Source organism: Schistocerca piceifrons, chromosome 4 (genome assembly GCF_021461385.2).
Source record: "Schistocerca piceifrons isolate TAMUIC-IGC-003096 chromosome 4, iqSchPice1.1, whole genome shotgun sequence".
In the NCBI taxonomy this organism is placed as follows: Eukaryota; Metazoa; Arthropoda; class Insecta; order Orthoptera; family Acrididae; genus Schistocerca; species Schistocerca piceifrons.
The window spans coordinates 825,510,257-825,528,644 of record NC_060141.1 but is presented as its reverse complement, the minus strand read 5'-3'; the positions used below and the strand labels follow the sequence as shown (position 1 = coordinate 825,528,644).

At 45.7% G+C, this 18,388-nt stretch overlaps 1 protein-coding gene across 1 annotated transcript in view; it reads right to left on the bottom strand.

Annotated features, from left to right (window-relative positions):
* Positions 1 to 15,375: 15,375 nt before the first annotated feature.
* LOC124796228 overlaps positions 15,376 to 18,388 on the bottom strand; it is a 60,817-nt gene continuing 57,804 nt past the window's right edge. The window contains exons 5-6 of the mRNA XM_047260319.1: positions 15,930 to 16,081; positions 15,376 to 15,606 (exon numbers count right to left, since the gene is read on the bottom strand). Of these exons, the coding sequence (XP_047116275.1) occupies positions 15,376 to 15,606; positions 15,930 to 16,081 (383 nt within the window). The remainder of the gene's footprint in view (positions 15,607 to 15,929; positions 16,082 to 18,388) is intronic.

Genomic DNA, 18,388 nt, shown 5'->3' with positions numbered 1-18,388 from the left:
CGGCGCTGACTCAGGCCGCGGGTGCGCAAGCCTCTCTTGTTTACCGGTGTTCAAAGCGCCTCTGTACGCACTGTTGCGCAAAACTGTTCAAGACCGTGGCAGCCGTTCAGTTACGCCACGTTAGGTCAGGTCAGTCGTACCAAAAGGCATGTGCGAAACAACTGTCAGCAACCAAACCACAGAAATAATGTACTCTCTTGACGTGCAAGGGTTGGAAACACCGCGAGAAATGAATGCCTGTACGTAAAGGTAGCCACTGAGCCACGCATGCAGGTTACGCTGATTTATTTGATCACGAACGGCATATGTGAAATGGCCTAAACGAGTTACAAGTGCCAGTCGCGGTCAGAACAATGTTCTGTAGAACTGTGATTGCATTATGATGTCAGTGAACGGCCGCTGGTAAAGTACCTGCGGAACTGAATATCACGCTCGCGAACCCGGCAGCACCTAAACATCACGAAGGGAGCTCCATAAACGAGGAAATGCAGGCCGAGCTGGAATTACAAAGCCACACGTGTGATGCGAACGCTCGTAACGGGAAAACGTGCTGCCCAAGCCATAGATCCTGAACTTTAGTGAAATGAAAGAAAGTAATTTGGCTGGATGAGTCTCGGTTTACGCCGTTTCCAACTTCTGGGCGAGTTTACGTCCCAAGAGTGAAAAATGGCAGGGGTTCGGTGACGATTAGCGCAACCATATTGCGGTATTCCGTGGGCTGTGCAAGATGCCATTACTGCGTTTCGGCTGATCCGGTACATCCGATGTTACAGTGGTTGTTCCCAAGAGGTGATGCCGTCTTCGAAGACGACGGTGTCCCTGTTCACACAGCTCTCTTCTTGGTGAGCACGAGGATGAATTTTTGCATCTCCCCACCGAAGTCACCGGATCTCAGTATTACTGAGCCTTTGTGGTCTACTCTGGAGACAAAGGCGCGTGGTCACTATTCACTTCCGTCATCATTACTTGAACTTCCCACTATTCTGTAGCAAGGATAGCATGAGAGTCCCTTGCAAAAATCTGTACTTATCCATTCTGAGGCGATTGTAAGCTGTTTTAAATGCCTGCGGCTTCCCTACATCGTATAAGCATGGTAATGTCTTGTTTTTAGTCCACTGTTTCTACTGTACTCTCTCACTCTCTCTCTCTCTCTCTCTCTCTCTCTCTCTCTCTCTCTCTCTCTGTGTGTGTGTGTGTGTGTGTGTGTGTGTGTGTGTATACACCCTCTCCTCTTGCACGTTCCGATGTGGACATATTGTCCTTCTGCTCCCATCTTTGGTTGTCGATAATCTATGGCATATTGGTTAGTGTGACACAACTTTTCCTTCCATTCCATCCAGATCCCAAATTCAGACCAGTCCTTCCACAGATCAACAGTCCGTTTGGTTTGCATCCTTCTTGTGGCTCATGTGCAGTTCTTTCTTAGGACGTCGCATCCATCTCCCATAACCTCTTCTGCGTCCCAGCAGTTTCCTACTCTCTCCACCTTCTAGCTGTTGTGCTCCGTGTCCTAGAGTTATCGTCTCAGGGGCCAACAGAACCGCATTCGTCACCACTACCTTGCTGTGTATGATTTTTGTGCCCGAAAATAAAGGTACTCTGTTTGCTGCACACAGCTATGGCCATACAGAAGACTCACCTCATCTTGTCCACCCCCTCAATTTTTTCCCTCACTGCACCTATTTCTTTCACGTACGTATTCTACCAAGTAGTTATCGTTGATCATCTTTTGCACAGTGCTTTATAGTCCTTTCCGTTCCCCATTGTTACCTTCAACATTTGACGTTTTAATAAAGTCGGTTAGACATTTATTACCGGTAACCGATGGGTCGTTGTTGCATCAAGTGGTACATGGGAATTATGTCAGTTGGTTGACTTTCATACTTGACTGACACACATTTCGGAAAATAGATATATATTCATGTAATTTGTGGAAAAATGAGTATTTACATGTTGCAGAGAGAAACTTCATTTTATACTCTAGTCGTTTCCTCAGCAGTAGGAAAGCAAACCAACAGTTTTACAGATAAGCTTGTAGGACTAGTTACGGTGTTTGATTATGTGTACAAAGTTATAACAGGTACACCGCCATACGCATTTGTACTTTGCTTGATGAAATGTAAAAGCAGTTGTCAGCTCGAACGCAGGTTTGAAGGTCACTGCGTGTGCTTTACCAGGCACTGCAGTCCTCCTCCCTTTACCGGTCAAAGAGTTAATTTAGCCAGTTAGTACAAGAGGCTGGAGTTCAGTGTGGAATCGAAACAGAAGTCGTACTGGAGTACACTGTTACAGATCTCATTACATTCGGTTCAACATTATCTTCCGTGAAATTCTAGCTGAAAGTTCCAACTGAAGCCATCTTCTTCCATGAAATCCGTAAATCAACGCCTCCTACTGTACTCTTGCCTGTTCTGTTTATGAGTCCCTGAAATAGAAATTTGTTACAGACTGCCCAGAGGAGGTCTTTTAATCGAGACTTCATCACCAGACCTTTGGTTATATTTAGTGTGACAGTATAGCTCCATAATGCATGGACAAATTTCAAGCATACTTTGTACACGCATGTAGCGTCATTTCTGGGAAAAAATGCTAGGTATGGCTATTTGTGAGGTTGAAGATGGGAAAGTGCGTAACTAAGTAGCGCCTGCAGTAATTACAACCAGCCTTTATACTATCTAGAAAAATATATTGCTTGGGTGAAACACCTCTTTTGTCGTTACGGGTCGGGCGGTTGTATGAAGCGGTTACATGTAAAACAACGCAATACATTAGGACTATGTTAGTGTCGCATTCACAGCTCTCGAGGCTGCTGGGCTGCTGGTGAGAATCCTGATGACATTTCACCCATGGCAGTGGGGGTGGTGGTAGGAAACGCTAGCAATACACTGAAACGCTGGGAACATTTCCAGCCAAGCGTTAAACACTTAGCGCTTATTATACGGGAAAAAAGACTTTGGGAGTAAAGATACCATCCCTATTCGTGGGGCGGGGGATGGCAAAGTATTGGCATGTACGCTTAACTCTGGAATGCGTGGAGGAGTTTCAGCAAATATTAGTACAAACCTGAGGAATAATAATGGAGGAGGGGGGGGGGAGAAGGGGGAGAGAGGAAACGTATATCCAGCACCCCTTAGAATTGCGATAAGAGTGGAAAGGAGGTGACGTGTTAAAATAACTGAAGAAAAAAAACGATATTAGTATCGAATCTATAGCTTTTGCTGCAGCTGTTGGTAACAATTCCCGCTACAATTGTGGATGTATACGAAAAGTGAAAAATGGGATGTGTGGAGCAATTTAATCAAACTCGGCAAGCATATTATTTACTCTCTGTACAAACAGGGGGTGGGGGGGGGGACGAAATGTAGCCTACCACGTCTGCATGGGGGTGGTGATGGGGACATGGTGACGTAGGAAAAATTAAAAAGTGACAAATATCGGTATCACATCGGGGTCTTCTGCTGACTGCTGACCTCTCGTCCCTGCTGGCTCGGTAGCGATTGCAACGGAGTGGCAACGAAACAGCAGAACGGGCCACGACATTTCCTCGTGACAGTTATAGCGCCGTGCGGCCCACACGCCGGATGCAAGCCTTCCGACTGGCCTCCACTTTTGCGGATTATGTTTCGATGTCGTTATTTCGAGAGCGTACCCAGAGTAAAACTCAAAACTACTGAAACGAGGCTTTCATTTTGCAGCAAATAGACTAACGCTGCCGCTTTATAGTAGGTACTTACCGGCCACAATGTTCTTCTCTAACAAGGAGACCGCACCTATTCGTCATCGCCGACTTCGTCCAGGGCTCGGACAGCAATGAAAGCGTCAGAAATGGGAGCTGCAGGTGGCGAAGCTTTTAGAAAGAAAGTACAGGGCTATTACAAATGATTGAAGCGATTTCATAAATTCACTGTAGCTCCATTCATTGACATATGGTCACGACACACTACAGATACGTTGAAAAACTCATAAAGTTTTGTTCGGCTGAAGCCGCACTTCAGATTTCTGCCGCCAGAGCGCTCGAGAGCGCAGTGAGACCAAATGGCGAAGGAGCCGAGAAAGCGTATGTCGTGCTTGAAATGCACTCACATCAGTCAGTCATAACAGTGCATCGACACTTCAGGACGAAGTTCAACAAAGATCCACCAACTGCTAACTCCATTCGGCGATGGTATGCGCAGTTTAAAGCTTCTGGATGCCTCTGTAAGGGGAAATCAACGGGTCGGCCTGCAGTGAGCGAAGAAACGGTTGAACGCGTGCGGGCAAGTTTCACGCGTGGCCCGCGGAAGTCGACGAATAAAGCAAGCAGGGAGCTAAGCGTACCACAGCCGACGGTTTGGAAAATCTTACGGAAAAGGCTAAAGCAGAAGCCTTACCGTTTACAATTGCTACAAGCCTTAACACCCGATGACAAAGTCAAACGCTTTGAATTTTCGGCGCGGTTGCAACAGCTCATGGAAGAGGATGCGTTCAGTGCGAAACTTGTTTTCAGTGATGAAGCAACATTTTTTCTTAATGGTGAAGTGAACAGACACAATCTGCGAATCTGGGTGGTAGAGAATCCTCACGCATTCGTGCAGCAAATTCGCAATTCACCAAAAGTTAACGTGTTTTGTGCAATCTCACGGTTTAAAGTTTACGGCCCCTTTTTCTTCTGCGAAAAAAACATTACAGGACACGTGTATCTGGACATGCTGGAAAATTGGCTCATGCCACAACTGGAGACCGACAGCGCCGACTTCATCTTTCAACAGGATGGTGCTCCACCGCACTTCCATCATGATGTTCGGCATTTCTTAAACAGGAGATTGGAAAACCGATGGATCGGTCGTGGTGGAGATCATGATCAGCAATTCATGTCATGGCCTCCACGCTCTCCTGACTTAACCCCATGCGATTTCTTTCTGTGGGGTTATGTGAAAGATTCAGTGTTTAAACTTCCTCTACCAAGAAACGTGCCAGAACTGCGAGCTCGCATCAACGATGCTTTCGAACTCATTCGTGGGGACATGCTGCGCCGAGTGTGGGAGGAACTTGATTATCGGCTTGATGTCTGCCGAATCACTAAAGGAGCACATATCGAACATTTGTGAATACCTAAAAAAACGTTTTGAGTTTTTGTATGTGTGTGCAAAGCATTGCGAAAATATCTCAAATAATAAAGTTATTGTAGAGCTGTGAAACCGCTTCAATCATTTGTAATAACCCTGTATTTCTCGCGCGGGTCGGGCGATGCGTGAGCCTTTTATGTTGAGCTACTTGGCAGCGGAAACCGTGCAGAACAGAACGGTAATCCGAGGGTAGTCGAATCGTCCCTATGCAGAAACTTTTTATTTCCAGTTTTACACTATAAATGAATAGAAATGCTGCTCAACGTATTGCATTTAGTAATATTTTCATAAAAGGCATGAAACGAAAAGTCAAATTTGCGAATACTTACAGCGTCGATGGGGATTCTGCAGATAAGTTTCGACCAAGGGATTGGAACTGAAACGTAGAGGTGAACTTGCGGCATTTATGACGTCTTCAAGATGCCGCAAAAATTACCGCTTCCCCCGTTTTTGCGATGGATGTCACAGCAGAACGTGTCAATCCTCCACTGTAAAATAATAATAGTACGGTATCGAATTTTATATACAAAGTTCTCGTGTATGCCTTCCAATCGTTGTTAAAAATTTTTCTTATCTGCAATCCCAAATTGTCATTGCCCTTTCCTTCCCTTGGCTTTTGTGAAACACTACTACATTAGCGCCCGTTGATTCGCTCTCGTAGACTCTATGGTTTCCAGATTTCTGTTTTTGTTTTTTGTTTATATTCAATCAAATTTTTATGTTGTTCACAAAATGCAACATGTTCTAAGCATTTCACGCTAATTAAGGCCATGTATGTATGCTCTTTTCCGAACGCACTTCTGACAAAAGAACGGTTCTGGTAGCGGGAGTCCAAAGTTCCTGTTAATTACGCCTTTTGCGTCCTTGCAGAGACATTTCCATAGCAACTTTCATACCTAACAAATATTTGTTTACATCTAACCGAGGAGTGAAGTACCAATTTTCATAAATTTGGCTTTAAAAGTTTTTTAATTTAACGAAATTTTTCATCCCCTATTGCACTCCCTTAGGGGTTGAATTTCCAGAAACACTGAAACACGTATTTTTTTATTTCTAACCTAGAAGTCAAATACGAATTGCCATAGATGTAACCTTAAAAATCGTTTAGTAGTTCTGTAGTAATTATTTTCCGAAAAACATTCACCCACTACTTTACCACCTTATCCTTTCATTACATTTATTCAACATACTCCATTACAGTATTTGTACTACTATACGTTTAGATACCAAGATACATAAACAAGGAGTGTAATTATGAGGAGTTACAATACAATATATCACCCCCTTAGGAATGGAACTGCGGACAATCCCTTCAAAAACGATGCTTAAATTATAAGATTCGCACCTTCAATCCTTAGCGGTTTTCGACTGGGCGATGATGAATCACTCGGTCAGTCAGTTTCTGAACGAGCCAGGATATTGCCTATTATGTATAGCGACAAAGATTAACTAATAAATACACTATACTGAGCATTATTCAGGTTTATTTACAGTGGAAATGACACAAAAACTGAAGACAAAAAAATTAAGAGCAGAGTCTCGACCCCACGACGCTCGGATTGCCATCCTGTACGCTTTCCGCTAGGGCGACAACCGAGTGCAATCTACGCTGCCGTGGCACTACGACTGACGCGTCGCCCGACCCGCGCTACAAATGCCGTTTGTTCCTAATCGCTTGGTCACCTGCAGGGTCCACTCCTCTCACTTCTGGCCGAGCCCTGAATACACACACACACACACACACACACACACACACAACAACAACAACAACACATTTGCAAGAAATCTGTGGTGACGAGCAGGCGCGCCGCCCTCGCAGACGGCTGTAGTCTGCCTTCGTGAGACCCGCACCTGTTACCTCGCTGACAGGTAGTGACTCTTGTTGTTGTTGTTGTTGTTGTTGTTGTGGTCTTCAGTCCTGAGACTGGTTTGATGCAGCTCCCCATGCTACTCTATCCTGTGCAAGCTTCTTCATCTCCCCGTACTTACTGCAACCTACATCCTTCTCAATCTGCTTAGTGTATTCATCTCATGGTCTCCCTCTACGATTTTTACCCTCCACGCTGCCCTCCAATAGTAAATTGGTGATCCCTCGATGTCTCAGAACATGACCTACCAACCAGTCCCTTCGGCTTGTCAAGTAGTGCCACAAACTCCTCTCCTCCCCAATTCTATTCAATACCTCCACATTAGTTATGTGATCTACCCATCTAATCTTCAGCATTCCTGTGTAGCACCACATTTCGAAAGCTTCTTTTCTCTTCTTGTCCAAACTATTTATCGTCCACGTTTCACTTCCATACATGGCTACACTCCACACAAATAGTTCCTAACACTCAAATCTATACTCAATGTTAACAGATTTCTCTTCTTCAGAAACGCTTTCCTTTCCATTGCCAGTCTACATTTTATATCCTCTCTACTTCGGCCATCATCAGTTATTTTGCTCCCCAAATAGCAAAACTCCTTTACTACTTTAAGTGTCTCATTTCCTAATCTAATTCACTCAACTTAATTCGACTACATTCCATTATCCTCGTTTTACTTTTGTTGATGTTCATCTTATATCCTCCTTTCAACACACTATCCATTTCGTTCAACTGGTCTTCCAAGTCCTTTGCTGTCTCTGACAGAATTACAATGTCATCGGCGAACTTTAAAGTTTTCATTTCTTCTACATGGATTTTAATACGTACTCCGAAATTTTCTTTTGTTTCCTTTACTGCTTGCTCAATATACAGATTGAATAACATCGCTGAGAGGCTACAACCCTGTCTCACTCCCTTCCCAACCACTGCTTCCCTTTCATACCCCTCGACTCTTATAACTGCCATCTGGTTTCTCTACAAATTGTAAATAGCCTTTCGCTCCCTGTATTTTACACCTGCCACTTTCAGAATTTGAAAGAGAGTATTCCAGTCAACATTGTCAAAAGCTTTCTCTAAGCCTACAAATGCTAGAAACGTAGGTTTGCCTTTCCTTAATCTTTCTTCTTAGATAAATCGTAAGGTCAGTATTGCCTCACGTGTTAGCACATTTCTACGGAATCCAAACTGATCTTCCCTGAGTTCGGCTTCTACCAGTTTTTCCATTCGTCTGCAAAGAATTCGCATTAGTATTTTTCAGCCGTGACTTGTTAAACTGATAGTTTGATAATTTTCACATCTGAACACCTGCTTTCTTTGGGATTAGAATTATTATATTCTTCTTGATGTCTGAGGGTACTTCGCCTGTCTCATACATCTTGCTCACCAGATGGTAGAGTTTTGACATAGCTGGCTCTCCCAAGGCTATCAGTAGTTCTAATGGAATGTTGTCTGTCCTGGGGCTTTGTTTCGGCTCAGGCCTTTCAGTGCTCTGTCAAACTCTTCACGCAGTATCGTATCTCCCATTTCATCTTCATCTACATCCTCTTCCATTTCGATAACATTGTTCTCAAGTACATCGCCCCCGTATAGACACTCTATATACTCCTTCCACCTTTCTGCTTTCCCTTCTTTGCTTAGAACTGGGTTTCCATCTGAGCTCTTGATATTCATGCAACTGGTTCTCTTTTCTACAAAGGTCTCTTTAATTTTCCTGTAGGCAGTATCTATCTTACCCCTAGTGAGATAAGCCTCTACATCCTTACATTTGTCCTCTAGCCATCCCTGCTTAGTCATTTTGCACTTCCTGTCGATCTCATTTTTGAGACATTTGTATTCCTTTGTGCCTGCTTCATTTACTGCATTTTTTATATTTTCTCCTTTCATCAGTTAAATTCAATCTTAGACACACGCAAATACAATGTATATCCACATTTTTATTACTCATCCTGACTGGTAAAACGAGAAGAAAACATAGCGAATACTGGAAACTCTTAGGACGCAAAGGCACATGCTATTTTTAGTTCCAATGAGCGAAACATCAAAGATTTCTCCCGAAATGTCTGTGAGTACACTCACTGCTGCTAGTGATGACATCCGTCACGTGTTCTGCGTCACTGTCTCTGAACTGTTATTGTATGTGTAGGGCCGTGATTCGAGTAATTGGGTTCTTCTTCTGTGGTTGATGGTGGGGGGGGGGGGGGGGGGGGGAGGGGAGAGGGTCTATGTCTCCCTACTGGCCACGTTCTTGCGGTTCCTATTTATTTGTCTGTTAAAGCACTTACTCGGGTTACAACTTTCGTCGTTAGAGACAAAAACTGGTGTAATCAGTAACTGAATCTTGGACTCGCGATTCGACAACAGGCCAGGCCAATGTGCGTAATAAACACTTTAGCAAGGAATCAGGAGAAGCTACCGTATATGCTCTTGCAAAACCACCGAGCTCTCAGAGGCATGAGCCAACACCAGTTCGTCTTCATAACCGTCAAATCCAGCCATTAACCGTACACTACACACAGTTAATACTGTAACGACGTAATACACTGTGGCAATAATGATTGACATTGCCGGGTCATTCGATAACCTCTGGTAGCCCGCAACGTTTCAAAGGTTACGACATCGGGATGTAGCGCAATCACTGTACAACAGTTTCCTAGACTACTGTAAAGACGGAATAATCGAGTGGCAGATGGACAGCCGGAAAGTAGATAATAGAATTACCAAAGACTACCTTCAAGAGTAGACCTGCGGCCCCATCTTCTGGGACACAACAATCGGAACCCTACTACAACTTTTAGATTGGGATGTCAGACCAGAGGGAATTGTCGCCTACGCCAGTTAGTTACGTATGGATTTGCTGCATTATTTCCTAGCGTAAACACGATATTACTGTTCGTACCCTACATTTGGTGGTATAGTCCCTCTGTATTCATTACATGTAACTGTGTTTCTTCTGTTAGTTCGATGATCATGCGCCCTCTACCTTCTGTTCCACCTGAGTTCTAGAGGGTGGATCTTGAACTAATGTCAGCACTTTTCACTAATTTTTTCCGTCTGGCGTACTTATGCATGCAATCACACATATAACGTTCCCATTGGCTATCCCTATGGTAAATTAATGTTGATATCTTAAATAAGTTATGAGATATATTTAAAATTACTATAACAGTCTTAAAGTCATTGCACCCGTTGTTATGGGAGCATGTGTTGGCAGATATATTTGTTACCCATTTATATTGTAAGGTTCTGATAAGCACATGACGTCTCGCAGCAGCTCTTGCGCTATTTTCAGGATTTCTGAGATAACTATAGTACTGTTTCTTCTGTTAATTTGCTGTTTAAGCACTTTGTATCTGTATGTACAAAGCAGTAAGATAATCGTTTTTCGTCTGGGTCTACAAAGCATTTACTGCCTGACTGTGTAATCGAAATATGTTCGTCCATGTGCTCTTGCATAATCTATATATATTTTGTCCAAGACGAACGGTTCTGACCTGCGCAGGCAGCAGGAGCAGCGGCTGTGCTAATGTAGGAATATTCTGTGTCCTTAGCATGATTCTGTCTGTCTGCTCGTACAGAATCACCCTTTCGATGGTGCAGTCTAAGTAGCATCCGCTGTTCTGGTAGCAGTATATCACTTTTCTCTAATCTGAGTCAAAGTAAATTTACTTATATAATCAAATAAATTAATTAAATAAATCAGGTATAGCTGGCTTCTTGTTGATGCTGACTTCTGATGTTAGATGGATTGTGGTTTGGTGCTGACCGCTGACTGGGAAACATTTTAAGATATTTTTTGGCTGTCTCGCGGCTACACTGCATTTTTTTCACACGCTTTTTAAATACTTCTTGCCATCTTACGTCTTTCACTGATGTTGTTGGCACTTGCTGGTGTGGTGTTAGCAATGGTGGTGGCTTGTGTTGGACTGACTGTATGTGTTGTAGCGTCACGGTTGATGTTTGCGATGGTGGTTGCTTTTATATTGCTGCAAATGTCACTCGTGTCTCCCTCAAATTCGTCGTCATCTTCTTCGTCTACTTTTATAAGCCTGGATTTGGTAGCTCTGGGTCTAGCATTGGTTTGTGGTCTGATTGTCTCGGCCTCTGTTGGCTCAGGCTCTGTGTATCTGTCTATTCCTTATTTCTTTTGTCCGAGGCGGAGAGTGCCTCCAGAGACAAATTCGAGTGGTTCGATATATTGGTCACATTCACGTGTGTCATTGGGTTTTCTATATGATGGTGATTGCGGTTTGTGTGCGTCTTGTGTGCACGTAATGTGATGCACTTCGGTCGGGTGAAACTGCCTATGTGTGTGTTGCTTCTGTTTCAACATTTTCTTAAGTGCAATGTATGGGAGCTCATCTTCCTGCCATCTGTGCTTTAATCTTATTTGGAAGTTTATCCAGTTGCGTATTTGTCTTTTGATTTGTTCTACCACCTTGTACTGGATGCAGCCATCGATCCTCATGTCGTCTATACAGGGTGAGTCACTAATTATTTCCACCAAGAATAACTCCGAAAGTAAGATAGTAATTGAAAAGTTTGTGGGCCAAAAGTTGCATGGGACAACGGGGGCCATAATATGACTGGTTTTTTGTTGCTAGTTGGGGTTGCGTCTGAGATATTAAGATCAACTTTTTTTTTTTAATTGGGATGCTACAATTTGGTACTTTATTTCGAGACGAATCCAGTGATGTGTAACAGTAAGGTCTTTGAAGGTCAACGAAGGTCACAAAGGTGGCATGAACGTCCATCTACAGAAGGTGTTCGAAGTGATGACCACTGCTATCAATGCACTGCTGCAATCTTCTTCTCATGCATTGAGTGGTATTCCGTATCACGTCGGTATTTACCGAAGCACATGCTCTGACAATTCTCTCTCGCATACCTCCAGGTGTAGTTTGAACGTTTTCATAAACAATGTTTTTTACGAATCCCCACAAGAAAAAATCCAGAGGCGTAAGTCTGGCGAACGAGCCGGCCACGACACATCTCCTCCACGTCCAATCTCCCCCTGCGGATTCGGGGGCAAGAATAGGCCCGCGGTATTCCTGCCTGTCGTAAGAGGCGACTAAAAGGAGTCTCAAACGTTTCGGCCCTATGTGATGGTCCCCTCTTGGGTTTGACCTCCATTTTTCCAAATTTCCGTTGTTAGTGCGTGCCATTTGGGGAAGGACGCCTTACGTGGTGTTTTTCTATTGGTCCATCATGCACCACCATCTTGCATGCTACCTCCTTCTTTGTATGCCGACGACTTCTGCATCTCATTTAGCTCAACTACGGGGGTCGCCGAACGCAGGCTGCAAGTAGCCGTTCGCAAGACAGCATCATGGGCTCTGACTCATGGTTTTCAGTTCTCTGCAGCCAAGTCTCGAGCTATGCACTTCTGCAGGCGTCGTACGGTCCACCCTCATCCTGAACTTTACCTTGACGGCCACCCACTTGAAGTGGTGGACACTAGCCGCTTCTTAGGACTCATCTTTGATGCCCGGCTCACTTGGGTTCCTCATATTACTCAGCTGAAGCAAAAGTGCTGGCGGCACCTCAACGCCCTCTGCTGAGCCACACGTCTTGGGGTGCAGATCGCTGCACGCTGTTGAGATTGTACAGAGCCCTTGTGCAGTCCAGGCTTGATTATGGGAGCCTGGCCTATGGGAATGCATCCCCCTCAGTGTTGACGTTGTTGGACCCCATACACCACTGTGGGGTTTGGCTTGTGACTGGCACTTTCCGTACGAGCCCCGTGGATAGTCTACTGGTGGAGGCCGGGGTTCCCCCGCTGCGGATTCGCCGCCATCGACTGCTCGCCGACTATGCTGTCCACATGCATTGCTCGCCGGGCCATCCCAATCGTCGCCTGCTTTTCCCTGCCATGGTCCTCCATCTGCCCGAACGGCGACCTAGGTCTGGGCTTTCCATTGCTGTCCACATCCAGTCCCTGGGGTCATTCCCTCTTCTGCCTTCCTTCTGGGTCCATACACCTACGCCTCCCTGGAGTATGCCTCGGCTGTCCATCCGTCGCGACTTGGCATGGGGACCCAAGGACTCGGTTCCGCCTGTGGCCCTCCGTCGCCGTTTTCTTGCGCTCATCGCCTCATTTCCGGGCTGTGAGCCTGTCTACACTGATGGTTCCCTGGTTGATGGTCGCACTGCCTACGCTTTTGCTCACGCTGCCCATGTTGAACAGCGCTTCTTGCTGGCTGGCTGCAGTATTTTTACTGCAGAGCTGGTGGCCATATTGCGCGCTCTTGAGCATATGCGTTCCTGCTCAGGTACGTCCATCGTCATCTGCAGTGACTCCCTGAGCAGCCTCCAGGCTATCGACCGTTGCTATACCTCTTCTCCTCTGGTATCATTTATTCAGGAGTCTGTTTCTGCCATTACCCACTCTGGTCGTTCGGTGGTCACATTGGCATCCCGGGGAATGAACATGTCGACAGGCTGGCCAAAGGGGCGATCGACGCCCCAGCTTTGGGGATCGGCCTCCCGGCTCGTGATCTGCAGTTGGTGTTGCGCCGTAAGGTGCTTGGGATGTGGAATGATGAGTGGTGTGGCCTGACATCCCCGAATAAACTGCGAGCTGTTAAGGAGATGACGGATGTGTGGCAGTCCTCCCTGCGGGCTTCTCGCAGGGACTCTGTCGTCCTGTGTCGGCTCCGCATCGGCGATACCTACCTGACGCACGGCCATCTTTTGCGTCAGGAAAATCCCCCCCTGTATCGGTGTGGGTCCTGGCTGACGGTCGCCCACATTTTGTTGGAGTGTCCCCGACTGCGCACCCTCCGGCAGTCTTTTAATCTCCCGGGCACTTTGCCTTTGGTTTTATGCGACGATTCCTCAATGGCTGACGTCGTTTTAAATTTTATCCATGGTAGTCCTTTTTATGGTTCCATTTAAGGAGGTCCTGCACCTTTCCCTTTCTGTGTCTCTTGTCCTCGAGTCTCTCGTAATTGGTTGCAGATTTTGGTGTGTAGTCGGATGGTTGACTCTTTCCCTTTTTTTTGTTCTCGTGGTCAGTCAACCAGTCTCCGGCCATCTTCTTTTCTTCTGTTTCTTTCTGTCTGGTGTTCATCTGTACTCTACTTGTCTGTAGTGTTCGTTGCCGCATCTGTGTTCTTTCAGTGCCTGGGGGGGAGTCTCCCTCCCCTTGGGGTTTTACCTGCTCCGCAAATTTTCGTCTCGCCTGTTTTTGGAATGGGGGACTGATGAGCTTAGCTGTTTAGTCCCCCTTAAACATCCCAACAACCACCACCACGTCCAATCCAACGATTTGGGAATTGTCTCTGCAACTCATTTCTAGCCATCATACCCTACTGTTAAACATCACTGGATTCGTTTCCATACTCGCTATCAGAAAATAAGTATCAGACTATAGCATCCCATTTAAAAAAAAAAGTTGACCTTCATATCTCTGTAGCAACAAAAAAACCAGCGTCATATTATGGCCCCCGTTGTCCCATGCATCATTTGTCCTACAAACTTTTCAACTTCTATCGTACTTTCGGAGTTATACTTGGTGGGAATAGTTAGTGACTCACCCTGTATATTCTACCGCATTAATGCAGACATTATTTAAACTCTTTGAGTGTATTAAGGGCGGGATGAGTTCACTTTCGTCATAAATCTCTGGCAGAAGACTCATTTATCTTCTGCAGGAAACTGCTCTTCGGTAATTTCTCTGTATTGTTGATAGTGATTTGTATTTATGTGTTTTGGGTGATTGGCCTTGGATGTTCATGTCCGTTGGGTGGGTACTGATTCTAGTGGCCACGGTCCATGCTGTGCAGGAGGCGGTCGTGTAATTGTTCGTGGGTTTGACAGCCACCTCCTCGTGGTTTGTCGCAGACGCGGCCTCGCCTCGGTGGCCGTGGCAGTCAGTGCGCTTCTACCCTGGGTCGCGACGCTCGCCCCAGCCCACGTACGTCCAAGGTCACAGCGCTTGACACGCTGATTTACTACTGTATAGCGTTTCGCAGACTGTGATTCCAAGTCTATGTAAACTCTCCGTCTTTGTGTCAGGACTCTGTACAGGCGGTGGCTGACCTCCAGTATGTGATGCATGATTCAGATGCCTTCCCTTAGGTTCCATTTGAAACCTTCTTTTGACTTTTCTTTCGAAGTCTTCTTTTAATGATGTCACCACTTAGATTCTGCTCATAAAGGCTTCCTAGAAATTACTCTTCGGTAACTGTATCGGGCAAGTGATTCACCGCCACACGTGGTTTGCACGTTCGCGGTCCTTCAGAGACAATGGTGTGCAGGTCTTTCGTCTTTTTATTATTTTCCTACAATCCCCCTGCTATGCTATTTCTACTAAAACTGCAGTTTGAGCGGTTCTGATTGATTTGATATGTAAATTCTGTTTCCTGTGGTTTATGTTATTTGTAATACTCCGTCGTACAGCTTTAGGGGTCTTGATTTTCTGTCGATTTGATGTATATTCTTGTGGCCTCTTCTGTTTTCCGTGCCTCTTCGGTTTTGGGCTCTATTGTTAAGGCGGCGGCATATGTCATTGTCCGTGCTTGCCTTTGGGTTTGTTCTCTGATATTATGAATTAATTCTCTGATTTGTTTTTGGAAGTCTTGGTTCACTACACTGAGTTCCGTATTTTCGTCCTCTAATTCTTCAGCCATCCCCTGCAGAGTTTGTATTTGTAAGTCTTTAACTGGATTAGATGCTCTCTGTAGCTCAAATGTTAATCGACTGTTTTCGTGATTTAGCCAGGCCTGTTCAGCTTCAAGGGTAGTTATCTGGAAAGCTTATGGGAACACTCTGTCGCTATTAACGGTTATCAGAGTCGATGAAGCATGCTTAGCTTTTAATTCCACTCCTATTTCGCTCGGTATTTTGTGTACGGTTGCGATCTTTTAACTGGCGGACATAAACGTGAGTTCTTCCTCTACGTATTCCATTCCGGCTGTGAGGGTGACGGCCTGAGCTAGCGTCTACCCCGTGCTACCTCTCTTCGTCCGTCGGCCTCTGGTGTGGTATGTCGCTGCTTCGTCTGCTGGATTCCAGTGCCGAGCGTGGGCAGGCGGTTTTTTGTCGACAGCGGGGAGCACCGCAGGTGTCCGCGGACTTTAGTCACTCTCTCTGCTTTATTTGTGGTACCTAATGGGTAAACGGGAACGCATTCTGTAAAGGAACACACCCGATTCCCGTGAAAGTAAATATCACTGTCCGTCATCAAAATTTTACTTGGAAAAACTGCGTGCGAATACGGAGCCACCCAACGCTACGAGCGACTGGGCGGCCATCTTGGAAGCCTAACGGCACGGCATGTCATTACGTGGACTTGGGCGGCCACTTTAAAGGCGCACAGCTGTTCCGTTTTCTGGGTGGGAAGCGGCTTGTGTTAACGGAAGCGTAATGGTAGCCGGATGGAATCCTTAATGTTGGTTTAGCATCAGATAATGGGGAGACAGCCACGGTCACGGGAAGCGCAGAGGAAGGGAATGTACCAGCACACCACACAAAGTTTATTTACTCGAAACGTTCAAAATGCTCTCCGTCAGCACCAGCGCGCGGTCGCACTGAACCGGAAAGCGCTGGCGAACAGTGCGACACTGTATAGAACAGAGTGGCGCCCTGCAGTACCGCCTCTGGGGCTCCCTGCGTCTTGTTCCGGGGTTCAGTACACGGGAGCTTTCAAATAATTATCCGGATGGTTGCGGTCTGGGGAACGTGGACACCAGGGAATCTGTCGTTTAGAGCGCAGTGGCGTCAACGCTGAAATGAGGAACAATCCTCTCGTGCATGCAGGGTACTATGAGACTTTTCACATGGTCGGCTACCATATTCCCTGTTTCTGTATACTACCCACCTACTAGTAGGGCTAAGTCTAACACACATATAAAGCGTTTCAGGGTACACACCAACATAATTAATTCTGTTCTGTTTGGCAGTAACGTACAGTGAAGCTTTGACCCTGTGGGTAGCAGCACGTGTTAGCACGCAGCTTCTGGGATTCCGCGAGGCACGCGAACTAACGACGAGGGCCAGTCGTTCGGCAACCCTGGAAGTGGTTTTCAGGCGGTTTCGCCCATACCAGTAGCTGAATACTGGGCTGGTATCCACGTCCAGCCTCTTTTACAAAATTTAGAAAACTTTAACGAGGGTAACACTAGGCGCAGACAAGTGGGGTACACGCATTCCGTGTCGGGGGAAGAGATGGCGACAGCAAGGACATTTGGCCACCTCTACTAGTAAAATGACAAATACAAAAATAACGTGCTGGCCCATGTGGATACTGGATATTAAGGCCAACAAAAAGAAGAAGAAGAAGAAGAGCATACAGAAAGATTGGCCTCTCTTACTCGTTACACCCTGTGACAGCACGACGTAGCTTCTCTCCGCGGCTACATCTATCAGCCTCTTATGGTGCTTGATGCTTTAAATTATGTGTTTACCCGGTATTGCTGTAGATCCTTCAAAATGGTGAGAGTAGACAGCCAATTTTTCAATTCATTCATAACTTCACATATGTGTACAGGCCGCATCTACTCATGCTTGATAGGTCTCCTCATCAAACCAAGTGGCAAACACGTCTTTGGTCGCTCTGGATTGCTAACTTCTTTGAGGTCTCAGTCGCTCTGGTACTTTTTAGACATCACAACAGGTCAACCATATTCTGTCATATTTTTGTATGTCCAAACATCCCTTAATGTATCAGACATCTCCAGCTCCGATAACTTTGCGAAATTTCAATGAAATATTTTGTTGTTATTGCAGGAAACTAAGCTTGGTCGCCCGAAGTCGGCGCTGATATAAACTGATGTTGCTCTCACAGGTTCCCTCGCAGCGTTTGATTAATACTCATCTCCAAGGTGTCCTGCAGAGTTGTTCTTCCCGTTTTCTGCACAATATTTCGTCGACTTATCCAGGCGTCTTCTCCAGGTATGCCACTTTCGGTCTTTTTCACTCGCTGCCTGGAGTCCAACAGGCTGCTGGCCTTGCACCGCTACTTACAGGCGAGTTCGAATACCGACGCCCATTGCGCCCTATGATGCTCTTTTGATTTTCAGAGTCGGCACTCTTTTTCCGTAAAACGCATCTTCTCTAAGCGTCTTGCAGTTCTCGTCATTTAAATATGTGGGGTAACGTTGCAAAGCGAAGCGAAACGGAACGAGTGTGTAAGGGCTGTAGCAGGGAATGCGAATTGTTGGGGAGAATTTTAGGAAAGTGTGATTCGTCTGTACAGGAATCCGCTCATGGGGCACTAGTCCGACTCATTGTCGAGTACTGTTCAAGTGTTTGGAGTCTGCATCTGTTCGGACTAAAAGAAGACTTCGAAGTTTTCAAAGGTGGACTGCTAGATTTATTACCGGTAAGTTCTAACGACTGGCAAGTCTTACTGATAAGGATCACTGGAGGAAAGGCGACCCTTTTCCGGAGAAGCAGCAGCGAGACAATTTAGAG